Here is a 20907-nt window from a genome sequence, read left to right as displayed (position 1 = left end):
TATTTGGAGTGGATTTCCCCTTTAAGACCTATCGATGCCCTATGCCCAAGCTATGTTGTTGCCCAGGTGGTATAATGACCATGGGGACTACACTTTTTCCTATCTCAAAGAGGAACTTACCTCGAATGCACACATGGATTCAGCGAATGCAGAAATAGTAATACACATTAGTGAAGTTGGAGGAAAGTCAGACTATCTGTTCACACGACTATTTACATGTATGTACAGGGAATCAATAAGTGAAAACATTCAGTACATGTACTAGTATTGCTGTGTGTTACTCATTCTTATATATTTTTTGAAAGGTAAAGTGGCAAGACCCTCGCAACTGCAAAGTTAACACCTGAAAATGCCCGACAAGTAGCAATTCATGAAATGAATATGTTCACAAAAATTTCAGCTTGTACAGTGTATAATGCCTAGTTCGATGGTTGTGGTACTACTATGCCAGTACAAATAAACAAATTGCCCTACATCGACGTCAGGTCCAGTGATGTGTCCACAAATGCACACCCAGATTCACACTTGCATGAAAATCAGCATTAGTCCGTGGAGGAAACAGACACACAAATTCAAATCATTTTTGGTTTTTATATATATGAACTTGACTTTTATTTTTGTCTGTATGCATTTTTTCCACAGGAGAAAAACAAAAGAAACGAACAGGATGACTTTATGACAAAGAGGTACAGATGACACTAGGTTCTCCATTTTACTGGTCGTGCATGCAGTTCTTTTACAGTTTACAAGCAAATTGCAATTTTCCTGCCGTTTCCCTTAAAAATCGACAGAAAAACAAAACATCTATAATTCTATGCTCAATGACTACAGGATTACAAATTGTGGAGAATGTCTCAAAACATTATCTATAGATAGACACATAGTAATGGCAGATTGATAACTACAAAATGTACAGATCTTTATACTTCCCACAAGAGCGAAACTTCCATGCAATAAATAGAAAACAATTTTTAGAGTAGAAAACAGTACTCAAAGAAAGTGATAACAACATGGAAACAAATATTAGAAACATAATTAGAATTCACCTTCTTTGTTATCTTTGGTTCATTCTTCCTGTTAACTTGGTCCACCTGTTGGCTGTAGATTAAAGGAATTTAGTCCTGGAAGAATGTGAATGTATATTGTATGTCCAGTAAAGATGGATAATTACATGTCTAATTCTCAAATGTCAAACATGGGGGGGGGGGGACACTTTAGTCAATATGGTGGCATAACTATTTAGTGAGGCTCTAGACCCAGTAGCGTGGGGCATTCAGGCATTCATGGTTTGGTCCGAATGAATTGATCAATATTTAATCCATCGGGATACATTAAAAGCTCAAGAATAGTGCCTGTCGGCCACATGTCAGCAAATATGCAACATTGAGGCATATGCTTATCAGACTGGTCGACTCGGTTGAGATTTTTCAGCTGTGTGTGTACTTGCGTAGAGATCGGTGATAAAGCTATACACAATTCCTTAACTGTTAATCTCACATATATCTGAGCCAGGCCAGCCTTGCCACTCTATGGCATTCCCACACTACAGTGTCTCTGAGACTTCTACGCCTACCGATCAACCTGTATCAATTGCCAACGTAACGTTAACCCGCTTACATTATTTCGGCGGGCAAAATCCTGGGAAAGTTAAAGATAATAAAAAGTTTTGGTACCTCAAAAGTGTCCTTGAATTTCCTTGCCTTAGTTTGTGTTTCAGGTTAAAGTACCTTTCATATAACTAACACTGTGAGACTTACTCGCCCCAAAGTGCTCTCATGTCTTAGTAATCATGCAATTAACTGCGACCAGCAGCCCCATACGCATAGCGACCAGCAGTCCCATACGCATAGCGTAATCGGGCTTCGCATTGTAGCATTCAGGATCATGACAGATTTAGTATCGCAGGGTAAATGTCAACTTCAAATCCCATAAATTCTTTAATTTGAAGACTTACCAATTAAGTTGAAGTATTGAAAACAGGCTTCGGGCAACGTTTGGTTCTGCCTATAGTCCCTTTCTGTTCGAATTGATGACTGAATGTGACTCGGTCGACAGGACCTTAGGAGAGCTACATACAGTACACTGAATACTACAGCCAGTGCCTGCGAACACATCATATGCAGTCCGCACACAAATTTCAAATCCATGAACGGATAAGATGTTTGTGTGCGCATGCGCTGGCCATAGTATCCAGTGTATGTAGCTCTCCCAAGGTCCTCTCGACCGAGTCACATTCAGTCATCAATTCGAACAGAAAGGGACTATTGGCAGAACCAAACGTTGTTCGAAGCCTGTTTTCAATACTTCAACTTAATTGGTAAGTCTTCAAATCGAAGAAATTTTTGGATTTTAAGTTGACATTTACCCGCGATACTAAATCTGTCATGATCCTGAATGCTACAATGCGAAGCCCCATTACGCTCTGCGTATGGGGCTGCTGGTCGCAGTTAGCTATGCGTACAATGGGCTGCACGCTGCTGGTCGCAGTCAGTGGTTTCGTACAATATTTACTGACGCTGGTCAGCGTCGGCTCTGGTACGAAACCATTATTGCATGATTACTAAGACATGAGAGCACTTTGGGGCGAGTAATTCTCACAGACAACGTACTTTAACCCGAAACACAAACCAAGACAAGGAAATTCAGGGAAGCTTTTGAGGTACCAAAACTTTTTATTATCTTGAAGTACTGCAGACAAAATTTGCCATCCAGAAGTTGTATCACTCTCTACATGATCACAGACATGTCATTTAAAGCTTACAACAAGTTAGAATTTAAGTCCTTAGATGATCATTTTCCACCTGGTACATTACTTTTCAATTCGAAGAAATCTGCTATGATTTCATTGCAAATTTCTCCAACTTTTAAGGTACAAGTACTCCCTGGGAGAGGATTTTTGTCATATGTACATGCTTGCCACAGTATACATTCCTCTCTTAGCAATCTATAAAATGCATACATGTAATAGCATTTATATCAATATTCAGAGACAACAACAGTAATATTGCTCTTTTATTCCTTCAAGAAAAACAAAAACACATAAAATGATAAAAAATAGCACTTACGAGTAAAAGACATTTGTCCACACAATGAATGCTCTCCACAGAAGCCAACATTTACACATATTTACAGTTTGAGCTTTGCAAGCATAAATATGACAAAAAGCATTGCTAAAACATGAAATTTCTTTCCTTTCAAAAATAGCAATATCTGAAAGGATTTCCACATTTTAAAAAAAAATAACAAAGATGAAAGGCTGCAGATTTGTCAAACAAACTAATGTTGATTGTTGGGCAATTCACAGAAAGACAATAACAAAGCCTTCCTTGGGAGTCATTAAGAAACAGCAGTTATCACACAGAGTGTAAAAAATGGAAGTATATTACTTATAAAAAGAAAGAGTAAAAAACATGAAAAAAAGAAAGAAAGCAAAAACCATCCAAAACCAAGCACAAAAAACAAAAACCCAAAAGTGACACAAATAACTATGGCCTTTTAAAAGATCAATATATGAAAAGTACAGAATTTTGGTGGGATAGGGTTCATAAATTTTTATCAAAATGCAGTACTTCATATATTTGAATCAGAATACAGTATTTGAAATTGGAAAAGGAGCCATGCACAGTTCAAGTTGCAAGGGAAGAAAAAAAAAGAATGCTTGTGTGTTTCTTCCATGTGAGACTGGCAGGATACATAACCTAGTTTACAATCCTATCACACCATCGTAGAAAATTTGTGACCATAATCTATCATTATCCATGAAATGTTGTGATTAGAAATTACTGCGTTTGTCTCATGGGACTTGCCATCAATCTTTGGATTCAGCTCTCCAGTTACTGCATCAAAACTTGACGATCCTGATGCAGTAACCAAAAGAGAACCAAAGTGATGATGTCAAAGCTTTTTGTTATAGCTGGGGTGAAAAACACTCTGGCTATGCAAGGTTGTTTTGAACCAGTTTCCATCGCAATGAATGGCTATGTCCATGACATCACACTTTGGAATTCTATAGTGCAACTGGAATCTCTCTGCACGCTGTCCAAGTGAGACCCACAATAGAACAGACAGTTGAAGTAATTTTTGGTGCTCCATTACAAATTTAATCTAAATGTGTTCATGCACTGATACAAATAAAAGGGGGAAAATGATGTAGATGGCAAGATAAAAAGTCATAACTGATTCATGAATTATTCAAATTTTGAAAACATCATTACAGTAGTACATTAATTTATTGGCGAGTAACCTGTGACTGCACATGCAGCCAGTGAAAGCGCTGTAAATTGTGACCTGGTATTAAAGATCCTTGAATGCTTGAATACAATAGTTCTACATAAGCTATCTTTACATATTTTTTTTTTAAAGTGGAGCTAACAGTCTTACATTTATCATTGACATCACACAATGTGAAATACAACGTATACAAATCAATAACTTAGATTTTCCCGACAAGAAATACAAAAATTGAATATCAAAAGATTGTTGAAAACAAATATGTCTGAATGAAATATTTCAAGATGAATTATGAGTCAGAGTACTGGTAACAATGAATACAAACTCGTTAAAAAGATTAAAAGACTTGATCATCAAGCTTTCCAAGTGACCAGTACTATTTTGCACCAAGATAAAATTTAGTATTGATGGGAGACTGTGGCATATACACCAAAAGTCAACTTATGCTGGCTAGACACTTGTAAAGAAGGCTTTTAATTAAAAGTTACTGAACTGTTTTATTTTCTCCTATATTACCGGGTGAGGGAGAAATGGTAAGATTAACATGAAAGTTGCTCTTGTGTGCGAGTTCAGTCTTTCTGAACAAGAAATATATATCTCACTGGTCCCCTTTATGCAGCATATATTCATCATAAACATACACACATGCACACGTAGCTCTCTTAGATAATTTCTCAAACCAACATTCACTCCAAGGTACTATTGTTGTTGTTTTTTTCCGGGGGGGGGGGGGGGGGGGGGGGGGGGGCAAAGACCCTTGTTTATAAGGGTTGTAAGTATCAAGTCTTGGGTATTGGAGAATTATGCTAATTACATTAGGTACTTATTATGTAACTGGCCAAAACTAACAATGAACAGGAGGATCTGTACTAACATTCCACTGTACTTGTGAATTTTAAGAATTTGAAAGACCTCACAATTGCCTATTTCAAATGTCAAGTGTTTCTTTCCAACTACAGTACACTCTCATTATAACAAAGTCCTCAGGACCGGTAGTTTTTATTTCATTACATCAAAATTTTGTTATAGCCAAACAGTATAGTGTGTAAAGATATATAGATTATAACTTTGGGACTTGAATTTCGATTTTGCTGTGACAAGAATTTCGCTATAGCAGTGTTTGGAGTGCACAGTACTAATATCTAACATGCCACAGATTCTCGGAAATTTTACTTTTTCAGGGATGGGAGAGGGCATGGTTCTGTCTTACTGCTCCAGGTTGAGACTGTAGCAGCAAATGCTGCTACACAAAAGAACACAAACATCTCTACGAACATATCTTGACAGCCAAAACATCACTCTGCCGCTCCAAAACAAGTCATGCCCGTTTTGAGAGCGGATGAGTCTCTAAATGAAAAATTCTCACTGGATAAGTATACCCTGTGCCATATGGTTTTCCTGAAGGAGGATTGCCAATTTATGGAAGCATTATAACGGATGCAACAGTGCACTTCTTAATGGAACATGTACACACAATAATACTTGCTTTTGTAAAACAATTGGACAGCAATTATGATTTCTTTGTTTTGTTCTGTTTTGGTCAAAATTATGAGCACATTGAAATTGGAAAATACTGGTTGGAAGTCACGAGATAACAGGAAAAAGACTTGAAATTTACAAGACCATCTCAGTCAGGGGGGTGTGGGCATTAATTTAATGCTTGAGGCAAAAGAAAATGTTTGATAAAAAACAGGTTGACGACTTGTATGAGTTGCGACTCGTAAGTAGCACCCCAGTAGTCAAGTCCCGCGTGGATCATTGTTGGTCGGGGGAAACGAATGACTGATACCAAACTGAGCAGCTTGTCAATGACAGTAAGCACTCTAGACTAGTAGGACAAAAATATGGGACAGATTAACTTCAAATGAACCAACATCTACAATATCTGCAAAGCTATGATCTCACAGTGAAAAATTTCCCACGATAGTTGCGATGAATGAAATGAAAGCTAGAGCACCCTGTATGGATTAGGCTACCCAATAGGAGTTTTCTTTTGTTTTCTCTTTTTTTTCTTTACATCAAGACTCTTTTAGCCTCACAGTTTTTACATACACTTAAAGTTACAGTATTGCATCTATGTACAAGTCACCATCTAAGACGTTTAAACGTCCGTTTCCTCCGTGAAACAGCAACACTTCTTGCCATCTCAGGAGCTACAGCTAGTCCAATGGATTTGTGGCAAACACTATGAATGACATGCTACACATGAAAACATTATCAATTTTGTACACGAGTTTCAGACTCTTGCTACATCAGGTATAGTACGCTGTATTTGAACCCTCTCAAATCTATCCACAGGTAATCCTACAGAGTCAGTCGCATTAAATTTTCCTTCCAGTGTCTTACATGTTGTTACAACTATGAACGATGATTAATGTACAATGCCCTGTGATATCAACAAATGCTCGATACTACTCACACAAGTACTATGCGTATGCTGTCCTAAGGTACTGAAACACTGGAGACACATAGTACTGCACCTTGGGGGAAGAGACTTCAAAGGCTTTGCAAGGTATAGTTACGTTGAAGAAGAGTTATACACATTCTCCTCTGTTTCAGAGCTCACAACACATATCACGTACACATCTGATCTCAGCGACGATCAAATTTGGCAATTCCAGGGATGGGACATTAGAGAAAGAATGAACGTCTCGGATACATCTTTCACATCAAACAGATCTGTACATTGGTCAAATTTGTTAATGCATGTACAACACACTGGAAAATGCTGACTCACAATCAGCATACACTCTTGTACTTTTGTGCCCACCTGAACAAAAAATGTGCAACATCGGGTCCTTCTCTGAAGGATCCAACATCATGACTTTCCTACATGAAATTCACAGACGTAATCTTGACTGCAAGAAGGAAAATGATGGTCAAGATTTTGACCAATATTTTTTGCAACATATCTCTTGAGTTTCTCAGTACACATTTATGATGCATGGTGCATTACTTCTGATATTCCCCTCTCTGGCATTTTCTCCTCACTTGCACAAGTTTTGGCAATGCCCATTGCTTCACTTAATGAGATTCAAGATGAAAATATGAAACCACTCAATGAGCAACCTTACCTTACATTACTTTTACATTACTTTTCAACTTCAAAATACGCGATTAAAATCCACTTGAGTTGCTGCATTTCCCAAATGTCATCAACATACACAAGACATAATTCACATTAGCACAATAAATAGTATTTAGCCAGAAAATTGCAACAACAAAAAAAAAAAAAGAGAAAGGAAAACAACTACATTTCTACTTAATAGTCTTACACACAAGTCATTTTTAAAAAATCTCAGTGGATGGATTATACAAGATGGCCTCTCTTGCAGGTTTGTCCATCCCCTGGTAGAAGGGCACAGCGACTGCAAGGGGAATTCACTGATGTCACTCGGCTCAAACAGGTCAACAATATGTTGCTAGCAACGTATTTCCTGGAAGAACTCTTGACGGAATATCCCATCTTTAAAGCTTTACATTGGACTTGCGCATTTCTCACAGAACATCTGTTTACGTAACAAGCAGCCTGCTAAAACCTTTGATTCTCTCCCGATAGACGGTGTCTATCGCTCTAGCGGATCTACCTCACAGAGTGCATGATGCATAGATTGGTATTCCACACCACACTCGCAGAACGCAACAAAGCTTTAGCCTGTTCACCCTATGCACATCCAGGACCATCCGCAGCGCCAACTGTGCGCGCAAGCCTGCCGCAGGGAGCGGGCACCGAGTGATGGCGTCTAGACCTGACTGTCTGTGGACATGCGACCCAACTGGTGGACAATGTCCCCAAAAGAGTGTCGGTCCTTTGGACTGTCCGCCCAGCAGCGGTGCATCATGATCTCCACCTCCTCCGGCGTATCGGGCGGTGTCTCCAGCATGAGTTCGCCGTCGATCATGGCGCGCATGACGGCGTCGTTGTCCAACTGCGAGTAGGGCAGGGATCCCTGGCTGAACACCTCCCAGACGAAGATCCCGTAGGCCCAGATGTCGCTCTTTGTCGACAGCTCGTCCTCGAAGATGGCCTCTGCCGGCATCCAGCGTACTGGGATCAGCTTCTGGTGGTACTCGTGGTACTCTGCTCGGTACAGGTCCTGGCTGACTGACATGGTGCATATTTTCACCTCCATGGACGGCGAGAGTAGACAGTTGCGGGCAGCCAGGTCTCCGTGAATGAAGCGGTTGTTGGACAGGTGTTCCATGCCAAGTGCCACCTGGTTGACAACATCAATCTTCTGGCAGAGAGTTAGGGGTGGAGGCACATTCTTGGTACCGTTCTCACCCCTTGTAGCTTGGAGAAATTGCTTGAGATCACCCTAGGGAAGATAATTCATTGAAAATGCCACAAATTTAATACGTTCACTGTTTTATCTTGTACCATGTAGATTGCAAGCAGAAATGTACTTTTAGGAAACACAAATTAGCAATCAATTTTAGACATGACACATGGAACCATTTTCCATGAAGAAAACACTTGCCTAGCTGTGATTTTTTTGCAGTTCATTTTGACATTTTCTTTTCATCACATGTTCCAAGACTACGACTGAACGAGTGTTTCCTTCAACTCAATCTGTAAAACTGTTCAATCTGTAACCTCTTTTGAGGCTCACTCAAATCAGTCCAATGATTTCTTTCATTGAAGATTTTACTGTTAAAAATGGCACACAAGCAAGTTTGGGGGTTTGACTATTCTTTTTCTTTTTTCATTTCCCATTTCATCTCTTTAGGTAGAGACTGAACAGACTTTGCTTAAGCTAGATTCATCTGATGACAGACATATCCAAACTGTACGAGAAGACTAGAGGTAGGGATAGGAACAAGTAAAAATCTCTAGGATATGGTCGATCCAAATTCACATACTTGTCAAACGAGCTGAGAAACTGTGGTATCCGAAATTTTGTGTTGTGTTTGTGAGTGTCTGTTTGTGTTTGTGTTTGTGAGTGCATTTGTATTTGTTTTTGTTTTATGTGATATGTCTATCTGGAGAAAACACTGGAGTTGAATGACTGAACACCGGGTAATCTGGAAATAGTAACTCACCCAGTCCAGGTACTCTGTGATCATGAGCTGAGGCTCGGCGTCACGGCACACCCCCAGCAGCTTGACGATGTTCTCATGATTAACCTTACACAGCATCTCAATCTCCCTCCTAAAGTCCAGCTGGAGGGACTCCTCCTTGGTCTGCAGGGCCTTGACCATCACCGTGGTCGCCTCCTCGCCGTCCTTGATGCCCGCCGCCCTCGCCAGCGACACCTCACCGTATGCACCGTGACCTGGGAAAGGAAACGTGGCCGATTGAGATAATGCATTCCCCCACAGCTAAAACACATGGCTTGAGACACTGTGCTGTTGAAATGTTCAGTTGAATTCAGTTTTATTTCTGCATTCCATTGTCGATACAGTAAAACATGATTTAGCAAAATCTAACAAAGTGTCAGTATGATTAAGAATTATATGCATCAGTATACATTATACATGTACACACTGTATGTAGCACAATTGTACGAAACACAGTAAAGATACAGAGCAATGTCATTTTGAAGGTGCACTAATAATGGAAATACTTTTTTGAAGGTGCACTAATAATGGAAATACTTTTAATAAAGTTTTGTTGTGTGTGTTTTAGGACATTCTCTTCTGACACTGCTGACATTACATCGACATTATTCTAATGCTCTAAATTTGATTGATTTTGAAAAAAAAAAAGAATCACATGTAACTCGGTTTGTAGTTAATCAGTATCAAGCAGTCGCAGAATGCTGATTAATTTCTTTGCTGCCATCAATCACAAGTGTGTGAAATATACTGATCACGCCGTGATAATTGGAGGCACGGACCCTGTTATAAATGCGTAAGCCTGAAAAACTGACAGCAGAATGACATGTGATTAGTTGACAAGTTATCCATCATTCTCCTTTTTGGGTAACAATGATTGACAGGTGATGATGCAAGAAGTAATAGAGAACAGAATGTCTCTATGGCCTGTGAAGTAAAAGAGACAGCTGATCCAACTTGGCAGGTATCTCACATAAACTGGCGCACACTCCAGCTACCAATACCTGCTAAATGATTGACCATTTCTTGTTCTACTGAGATAACACAATACACTCTGCTAGAGATAGTTACCTATAACGGTGATGGTCTGCATGTCGTGTCTGGGGAACTGCAGCTTGTCGTAGCTCCCTCGTTGGTGGTTCTTGCTGGGCGTCGGGCTCAGTGCAATGTCACCGTCGGCCACCTTTCCGTTCTCCTCCTCGTGGTACTCATTCAGCATGCGGTTGTTGGCGGTCACCACTGCACCGTTGGGCTGCTCCATGCTCTTCATCTTGCGGCGGTACCGGCGGCGGCGCTGCCGGCACCACAGCATGAGACCGACCACCAGCAGGATGTAGGCCGCTGCACAGCCGACTGCTATGGCGATGGTGCGGGTCATGACCTGGGTTGGAACCGGCTGGCTGTCAGGGGGTGTCTCCTCTGCAGAAATTAGGGAGAGAAAAAAAAATTGATGATTATCAACCTGCTCTACTATTCATGCATTCCTCCCCGTACATTGCTTTGTCACATCTAAACATCACTCCTTAATTTAACAAATTGCTTAATGTTTGTACAATACAATCTTCCTCAGGACAGTTGGCAGCAGACTAAAGATATCATATCATTGATCAATTTGTGGTAATGCAATACTGCAACACTTATAAATGTATAGCATAACACTCTTTCATATATAATGTTAAGATCAGAATGGAAATTGCAAGTCTTGTAACAAAAAACACAACAAAACACGGCAACATATCTGGACTACAATGGTCACTATGCCTTCATATCCACACACTTGCATTTCTGTAGTACTGTATATACGGTATATTTCATGAGTTTTTTATTTTTCGTAAATTTTGCGAGTCGGGTGGTATTCGTGAAATTAACAACATGCAAAAATATTAACTCTGATCCCGACACGAATCCAACATGCATGCACACATTTTTTTCCGCTCATCACTGTACATCTCGATTGCGAATTTAACCACCCGCACAAGTGTCGGGAAGTCCCCGGTTCGTGAAAATTTATACTCCCTAAATATATGGCACGTACAGTATTCTTTCACTGCCAATCATCATCTTCACTTTAAATCAACTTATATGACGTAAGATTATAAGACATAATCATTCTGGAAGAAGACTCAGATCAAAAGTACAACACAGACAACAGTGTGAATTGGGCTGAAGAGACTTACAGATAATAAAAAGTTTTGGTGCCTCAAAAGTTTCCTTGAATTTCCTTGTCTTAGTTTGTATTTCAGGTTAAAGTACCTTTCATATAACTAACACTGTGAGACTTACTCGCCCCAAAGTGCTCTCATGGGTTAGTAATCATGCAATTAACCGCGACCAGCAGCCCCATACGCATAGCGACCAGCAGTCCCATACACATAGCGTAATCGGGCTTTGCATTGTAGCATTCAGGATCATGACAGATTTGGTATCGCAGGATAAATGTCAACTTAAAATCCCTAAAATTCTTCAATTTGAAGACTTACCAATTAAGGTGAAGTATTGAAAACAGGCTTCGGGCAACGTTTGGTTCTGCCTATACTCCCTTTCTGTTCGAATTGATGACTGAATGTGACTCGGTCGAGAGGACCTTGGGAGATCGAGCTACATACACTGAATACTACAGCCAGTGCATGCAAACACATCACATGTGCACAAATTTCAAATCCATTAACGGATAAGATGTTTGTGTGCGCATGCGCTGGCCGTAGTAGTCAGTGTATGTAGCTCTCCCAAGGTCCTCTCGACCAAGTCACATTCAGTCATCAATTTGGAAAGAAAGGGACTATTGGCAGAACCAAACGTTGTTCGAAGCCTGTTTTCAATACTTCAAATTAATTGGTAAGTCTTCAAATCGAAGAAATTTTTGTATTTTAAGTTACCCGCGATACTAATTCTGTCATGATCCTGAATGCTACAATGCGAAGCCCCATTACGCTATGCGTATGGGGCTGCTGGTCGCAGTTAGCTATGCGTACAATGGGCTGCACGCTGCTGGTCGCAGTCAGTGGTTTCGTACAATATTTATCGACGCCGTACGGCGACGGCTCTGGTACGAAACCATTATTGCATGATTTACAAGACATGAGAGCACTTTGGGGCGAGTAATTCTCACAGACAACGTACTTTAACGTGAAACACAAACCAAGACAAGGAAATTCAGGGAAACTTTTGAGGTACCAAAACTTTTTATTATCTTTAATGTCTGCATCTAAACTGTCAGGTGACAGCCCATGCTTGGTGTCACATGACTCTCTCACTTACTGTAGACGGTGAGTGTGATCTCGGTGATGTTGAACCCAGCTTGGCTCCCGGCGATACACTGGTAATTGCCAGCATCAGTGGCATGGAGTTCCGGAATATGGAGAGTTCCGTTGGGGAACTGGACAAAGTGATCCGGATATTTGCTCAGAGGTTTGCTGATCCACGTGAGGGTGGGGAGGGGCTCACCATAGGCCGAGCAGTCAATCTGCACAGAGTAGCCCTCAAAGCCAGAGGTGTTTTGGGGCACAATGCGGAATTTGGGTTTCACTGAAATACAAGACAAACATGGAATTGAAGTATTATATAACAGAAATTGATAGGTAGAAAAGCAGGAAAATAATGTCAAAAAGATAAAGACCATTTAATTGTCCTCTTACGGTGACAAAGATTGTATTTTGTTCATGTGTTTAAATGCCCTGACACATGCAGCTAAAAAGCAAACACATTATTTCTCAAGACATTCATCAAAGAAACACAGACTTGTGATGACCAGGGTGATATTCTTGAGACTGAGATTGTGCTGATGATCCATTTGCTTTGCTGTGACAAAAAGTCATGCTTACACCACAATAAATGACCAATACCTTCATCAGTTATCAGTTTCATCATACAGCTTCACCATAATAATCGTATCTAATCAATTCTGTTGTTTTCCCTCTTCTATTACCAAAATTCAATTCTGCAATCTTCATCTTCTTTTTTCTCATGATCAGCATCACGATCACTGTCACCACAATGAAGGGCCATCATCATCATCCTCATTACCATCTCCATGATGATGATGATGATAATGATCATGATCATCATCATCATCATTATCACTATCATCACCATCATCATCATCACCATGACCATTATCAACATCATTATCATCACCACTACCACCATCACCATCACCAACATCACTATCATCACCACCACATCATCATCAGCATCAGCATCATCATCATCATATCATCCTAGTTTTCACTAATGCTACCAACAGCTTGTTGACAAACCCTCCAAAGCGCAGTGAGTTATCAACTTACCCACAACCTCGATCTTGACACTGGCATTGATGCGCTCCAGACCAGTAGACGCGATGCAGATGTATGTGCCCTCATCACTCTTCATGGCTGGTTCAAAGACCAGTGTCCCAGGGGTGGAAGCAGTGACGTGCTCCGGCCACGTGCCTAACTGGCCCCTCTTGTACCACGTGATGTGAGGGTCCGTTGCTGCAGTAGCATGGCACACAAGGTTGCCTGTCTCACCCCGCTCCAGGGTCTTGTCCACAGGGCGAGGGTTGAATTTCAGGATAGCTGCATTTTAGGACAAAGCAACTGGTGCTGTTAGTTAACTCTGGTAAAACATTACTATGACTGTTCATTTCACTACTATTGCTACCTACTACTACTGCTACTTCTGCTACAAATACTACTACTACTACTACTACTACTGCTACTACGCATATATCTCCTTGTAAAATGTACTACTAGTACTACATTATACAAATAGGCCTTCTCTGACTTGTGCTGCATATGAAGCATTAATGTCTATGGTCACAACCAAGGAACATCAAGACAAGTGGAAGTGGAAATAGAAAACATGCCAAGATGACCCACCTTTCACATAGACCGTTGCTGAGGCGGAGTCCCAGCCGGCAATGGTGGTGGCGTTGCAGGTGTAGGTTCCATTCTGGTGGTTCATGGCGCTGTGGAATACCAGGGTGCCATTTTTCGTCACCTCAATACCCATTTTCTGGAGCCAGAGGAGAGAGACAAAACAGGTGACCGGTGTACAAGGAGGCAACTCTTGAGTGTACCTCAACATGATATGGTATTTGTGGAGGGAGTCTGCCCTACTCACTACATCATGGCGATAAAGTAACAAACACCCTGAACAAATCTGAAAAAAAAAAATCCCTTCAAAGCCTCATATACTAAACAATTCAATAAGTTGATCTGCTAGCTTGAAAATAGCCAAATTGGGGAAAAACAGGACATTAAGCTCCATCAAATATATAATGCCTTCAAAGATATTTTTTTATTAATTTATTATTTTTTTTAGAAAACCTCCCACAAACAAAACAGCAAAGAAATAAATTTTATCTCAACTTGAACTTTCTTTTACTTAGTAACTTGGACATCCCTGATTCTGCTATGAACAAACTTGAAACAACAGTCATCAAAATACTGACTTATTGTATTAACTTAGCGCAATCACTTCTGGTTCTAGAGAAAATCTTTAAAGATTCCTAAATGGGAGATGAGCTGGGCCCCCCTGGGGGACCCCCAGATGGGGCATGGTGCCCATTTGATGGAATTGAGATTCTGTCCCCCTAGGAATGCTACCTGCTAAGTTTGGTGAAAATTCATCATGGGGTTCTTAAGAAAAAGATGAAAATTTACAATTTGGCCCCAAACTAGGCCCCCCCCCCCCCCAGGGCCCTCTAGGTGGGGCATGGTGCCCATATGATGGGAATGAGATTCTATCCCCCTAGGGATGCTACCTGCCAAGTTTGGTGAATATTCATCACGGCATTTTCAAGAAAAAGGTGAAAATGTACAATTTGGGCCCCATTAGGACCCCTCCCCACCCCCTTCCCTGGGTCCCAAGGGGGGCACCCAGGTGATTCTGCCATGAACAAACTTGAAACTACAATCATCAATGTACCAACTCAAAGTATTAACTCAGCTCTCTCACTTCTGGTTCTAGAGAAGAAGATTTTTAAAGATTCCTTAATTTGGGGGGGGGGGGTTTGGGCCCCTCTGGGGGCCCCCCAGGTGGTGCATGGTGCCCATTTGAACAAATTGAGATTCTATCCCCCTAGGGATGCTACCTGCCAAGTTTGGTAAAAATCGGTCATGGGGTTCTCAAGAAGAAGATGAAAATGTAAAAAGTTTACGGACGACGGACGAAGAGCGATCGCAATAGCTCACTTGAGCCTTTGGCTCAGGTGAGCTAAAAAGGATATGATATAAAAAGACTTGATTCTGTACCACTATCTTCATGCTTCGCTTCATTGCTTTTTATCAAGGTGTTGTGAGGTCTATGATAAAACCCTTTCAATATTGACCTGCATCCTTTTCCATGTGCAACCAATCAATGGTCAGTCGCACCATTCAGATTCTATCGCTCTTCCTACTTACAGACTCGACAGGCCTGCCATCAAACGTCCACCTAATGACGGGCGTGGGGGTTGCCGTGGCCGCACAGTGCAGAGCGGTCTCTTCATACTCCCTCACGTGGACATCTCGAGGTCTGGTGGTGATCGTGGGGGCAACTGAAGACAGACATGGGAAGGAAAAATTTGTTGAGTCTATGTACATATAAAATCCAATATTTGGATAAAGTTTGGACAGGAACAGAAGTGTCTTGTAAATAGACACACATGTAAGAGAGACATAAATACTGATAGAAAATAAATAATAGATAAACAGAAAGATAAGATAGATAAACAGACAGATAAATAGACACATAAAGAGATACATATACAAAGAGATACACACATAGACATGAATAAACAAAGATTAACTCATGACAAAGTTTGGACTATCATGTATTTGCGGTCTTCTTTTGCAGAGCTATCAATTTTTTTTTGAATTTTAGTCGATAAGTATGCAAACAAATCCTTTTTCAAACTAGACAATAAAATCAATTCCAAGATTCAAGATGTCTTCGTTGATGCGTTATTTACAGTCTAAGCTATGATAGATTAATGGTTAAAAGACAAGTCAGAATCAACCAATTTTCAGTATGTCCACACAACAAATTGACAGCATCATATTAGAATTCTCAGTTTTGATCAATTCAATGCACCACAGCGACGGAGCTTGGACAGGGCACTAGACTTACTGGCTACAAGCAGCTGCAGGACCTGTGTCTCCTGTCCGGCGATGTTGGACGCTCGGCAGGTAAAGTTTCCCTCGTCCTGCTTCCTGACCGGGTTAATGACCAGCTTGCTGCCGTCCTCCCCGCTGTAGATGCGCTTAGTGTTGTTCCGCGACACCTCCCTACCGTTCGGCTTCAGCCACTGGAGGGAGGGGGTCGGGATGCCCCCCGTCTCGCCCTCCTCGTAGGAGCAGTTGATGGACTTGACGGTGTTCTCCACCACTGTGATGGTCTCAAATGGCGGCAAGGGGTGTACAGCTGAAGACAGGGGATTACAAAACATGAGAACACATCATCAATTCACAGGTGATTGAAAAAGACAGCATCACAACCGTTTGAGATGCTCCAGTTATGGTGGTGGATATCAGAAAGTGTGAACACATCATTAATTCATGGGTGACTGCAGGAGACAGCAACACAACTGTTCTGAAGCTGCAGTAATGGTAGTGGATATATAAAAAGTGTGAACACATCATCAATTCTCATGTGATTGCAGAAGACAACATCACAATTGTTCTGAATGCCTTAGGAATGATGGTGCATATCAGAAAGGGTGAATACATCATCAATTCACAGATAATTGCAGGAGACAACATCATCATTATTCAAATGCTCTTAAGTAATGATGGTGGATACCAGAAAGGATAAACACATCATCAATTCAAAGATAATTGCAGGGGACAGTATTATGACTGCTCAAGATGCTTCAGTAATGGCGGTGGATGTCAACTTCTGATCTAGCGAAGTCTCCGAAGTTTGTCTGTATCTGTACCCACTGCCTGTCCACTCTAAAGTCTGGTTCATACAATCAGCAAATGATTTATGGTCATCATGAGCACTGATATGATCTGTTTCAGTGATTTGTTTGCATGAGATGAGGTGATAATGTTTATTGCACGTTGCCATTTGTCATCATCCCCCTTATTTATTGCCCTCATCAATGGGACGCAGATAAACTTTGGGACAAGAGAAGCATACACTCTCAGATAACTTTGAATACTGACAAATATAAATATTGAGCGGTGCGTCAGTTGTTCCGAGTAACTTCTGAAACTGGCAGCAAATTTAATTTGACCAAAGTACATTGTTAATAAATCATCTGCAAGTTCTGGTTTTTGTTTTGTTTTGTTTTGTGTTTTTACAACTGTTGACTGAGACATAATGTTTGTTTGTATTTTGTAACTAATGTATACAGCGACTGGCAAATTACATGGTAATTTGCTGCAATTGAGATTTCAATATTCATTGATTTTCTTTGGGTCCAGCAAACCAGGTAACAATAACTGAATGGTAAACCCTGGCTTATACAAACTGCCAAACTCTTTTCATTTAAAGAGACTGTACAGCACTGGTAGAGGGGAAGATTCAGGTTTATAACATTCCTAAGTGAGATAATGAGAAACCTCTTATGAAATATGAAAGAGCATGTAATTTTAAGAAGGATTCAATGTGCATTTGATGAAAATTGGTTTTCAAATGGCCGTGATAAAAAAAGAAGTGATAATGATAATAAAAGGCAACAGGCCAGGACTTTTATTAGGATCTCCTTGTTTCACCTTGTTTTTGAATATCTCAGTCATTCAAAATCGATATTCATCAAATAAACTTTAGATTCCCCTTAGAATTGTATGCTCTTTGACATCTCATAGAGTGATTTCTGAATATCTCGCAAAACATTAAAAGCTAAATCCTCACCTCAACCAGAACTGTACAGTCCCTTTAACTTAGCAAAGTGCTCTGGCTATCCAGGGGCACCTAAAGAATATCATTTTGGTAGGGCAGATCTAAACAGAGAGGGTAGGTCACTGGGTTTCTGCATGCTTTTGTGAGTTACTCAGATGTAAATATGTATTTGTATGAGTGTGAAAGCACATGAAAGCATTTGTGTGTATTCTTTTGTGCAATAAAGAAACCACTGAGTAAATTTTCCTCATAAAATCTGCAAAATACCCTCATGCACGAAGCTAAAGTGTTTTTTTCTTAACAAAAAAATACACACAAAACAGTGTCTTTCAACTGAACTCAAAATGCACAGAAAACTGTGAACTTATTGCGATAATTGTGTAAGTACAGATATTTCTGTACTCATATCTACACGTGATGTTCTACCTAGATACAATAAAATTCAATTTCTGTTTAACATCGAATTTTTGAACTCAAGTGCATCAGTTATGTAATTTCCCATTTCCTTCTCCTCTCTCCGCCCCAAGAAAAACAAACTCATCTCCCTATTGGCATGATTTCGTTTCAAATTGTATATATTCATAGGGAAAAAAATGAAGTAAAAACAAATCTTTACGATGGGGGATTAGAAAGGGAAACAAGATTTTTCTCCTCCCAAGGATTTTAAAAACACTGTGAGCATGAAACAGAGCGTGGAAATGAAGTTCAATTTTCCAGCACCCATAATTCCCCCACCAAAATGAAATGCCTGCCAAGCTTCCAGGCACAAATAGACGAGGTTCTTTCTGTACGGACGGGAATGAACATTATTACATCTGACTACAATATTCAAAGTCAATACTCAGCTCTTCTTGCAGCTCATGATATCATGGTTATGTCTTTGTAAGATTGCATGCTCTATGCTGAAGTAAATGTCTGTTGACATAAGTCCGTACCATACATCTACAAAGACCGGAACGATTTGTAAGGAATGACGTCGATTTGAAATGAGGTTGCATCGTGCTATATACCGGTAACCCCATCATAAAAGATGGCATGTTATTAAAGTCTATGATTGAACAAGTAGGGAATGCAACATGGGGGGAATACTGCAACGTCCTGTTGGTAAAATGTCCTAGTATTTTTTTTTTTGATATTCTGACTACAGCACAGCCCAATATCCTCTGAGAAGGGATAAAGATTCTGACATTACTATCAAACAAGAAATCAGTGGATTTCTTATAAGTCACAATGCTCAGATTAGACTGGAGCAAATGGCACTGTGCTATGAATTGAAGAATGACATCATCCATGTAAACCTGGTTGTAAGACAAAAATATAGAGTGATATCTGGGTATTAAAAAAAGAAAAATGATGTTGAAATATGTCATGGACAGTGCTCAATCTTTTTGCTCTTTATTTTTCTGTAGGCTTTTTGAATTTCTTTTATTTATGATTTGACCTATATTATTATCACTCCCTTTTAATTTTGTATCCCCATCATACTGTAAGATTTCCAGTTAAGATTTACTTTTATGTCATTTATCTATTAATCTATGTCTCTCTTATTTTGATTATATTGTTATGTGCAGTTGAGTACATTCTTATAAAAACTGTGCAATACAAATCTACAATTATCATAATTACTATCATTTTTTTTAAACCCGTTGAGGATGGGCTTGCCCGAGTATACTCAGGACTCGGCCTCAACAGGCTAATACCACATCACTTGTCAGAACAGAATAGGACAACTTAATCACAGTCATTTGATAAGTGTTTTCATTGAGTGCGTAGTAAGAGAGAAGACATCCTGTATCACATATACACAAAGTAATATTCATAAACAACAATCTTATAAAGAAGCCATAATCTTGAGGTGTAAAATGCTGATGTGGGACAAAAAGAGCCTGTTGCACCAGTCCAATAAATCCACACCTGTGTGGCTACCTTTAGATGTTGACAACTGTCATGGTCAACTGCTGTGGTCTCCTGGAGTATATTAGATTTAATTTCAGTATTGCTCCGTCCACCCTATGGCAGTATATTCAAAGCAATGTAATTTGCAAATTCAATCATTATGGGTTAAATTCAGTGAGTCCGTCCTAAAATGAAATTACTGCATCCATTCATATGTATCTCGGAGTTTCAAAAGGAAGCATTTCTGACTATGAATAATTCTAGCCTCACTATAAACATCATTCCTTCATATACATGAATACATGAGGGTGCTCAACACAAACTGCTCCGGTGGTCATGATGAGTAGCTAACATGAATCCTAGCAACACTAATGTGTTATTTTGCTAACTCTTTCAAAATGCTGTATTTTGTGCACAGACAAACACAAAGACTTGCTCATACTGTTTTTCGCGGCATCCTGGTCTTTTTCTTGTCATTCTATGTGGAAAGAAATGCCAGGAGGTCATTCACTGCTGGGCCTTTTGTTTGGTTTTGTTTTGAATTTTATACGGCTGTTGTGTGCATACCAACAGGTGCATCATGCATTCCAACAGGCTGGTAAAAACAACCACAACTAAGGATCACTATACCAGCCGCTTGGACCAGTAGATTTGATAGCTTCTGGTCCAAACGTGCATGCATTTCATGAACTGGAGCCAAAGGGAAAAATCAAAACTTACACACACAGATACACACTCAAAGACCAAGTTTTAGTCTGTTGCTGTTATTGTCGTTATTGTTGCTTTACAGGCGCGTCATTCAAGGTTGAATATTTAGGCCTATGTCTGTAGCATCTCGTTTCGATAAAGTTGACACAGGGGTTACTGTCTCCCTCCACGCTCAAAGTTCAAGATGTGGTTTCTCAAAGAGTT

At 40.1% G+C, this 20907-nt stretch overlaps 1 protein-coding gene across 1 annotated transcript in view; it reads right to left on the bottom strand.

Annotated features, from left to right (window-relative positions):
- Window positions 1-7237: 7237 nt before the first annotated feature.
- Window positions 7238-20907, bottom strand: part of LOC139739173 (inactive tyrosine-protein kinase 7-like) — a 101254-nt gene continuing 87584 nt past the window's right edge. Inside the window, exons 6-13 of the mRNA XM_071649791.1 lie at window positions 16381-16674; window positions 15675-15808; window positions 14148-14283; window positions 13575-13844; window positions 12547-12813; window positions 10360-10707; window positions 9274-9506; window positions 7238-8549 (exon numbers count right to left, since the gene is read on the bottom strand). Coding sequence (XP_071505892.1) covers window positions 7974-8549; window positions 9274-9506; window positions 10360-10707; window positions 12547-12813; window positions 13575-13844; window positions 14148-14283; window positions 15675-15808; window positions 16381-16674 — 2258 coding nt within the window. The 3' untranslated portion in view covers window positions 7238-7973. The remainder of the gene's footprint in view (window positions 8550-9273; window positions 9507-10359; window positions 10708-12546; window positions 12814-13574; window positions 13845-14147; window positions 14284-15674; window positions 15809-16380; window positions 16675-20907) is intronic.

Source organism: Diadema antillarum, unplaced genomic scaffold, assembly GCF_040938485.1.
Source record: "Diadema antillarum isolate AM-2024a unplaced genomic scaffold, OU_Dant_1.0 scf00000029, whole genome shotgun sequence".
NCBI classification, from domain to species: Eukaryota; Metazoa; Echinodermata; class Echinoidea; order Diadematoida; family Diadematidae; genus Diadema; species Diadema antillarum.
Note: the sequence above shows the minus strand (reverse complement) of the source record. Positions and strands in the feature narration are given on the sequence as shown.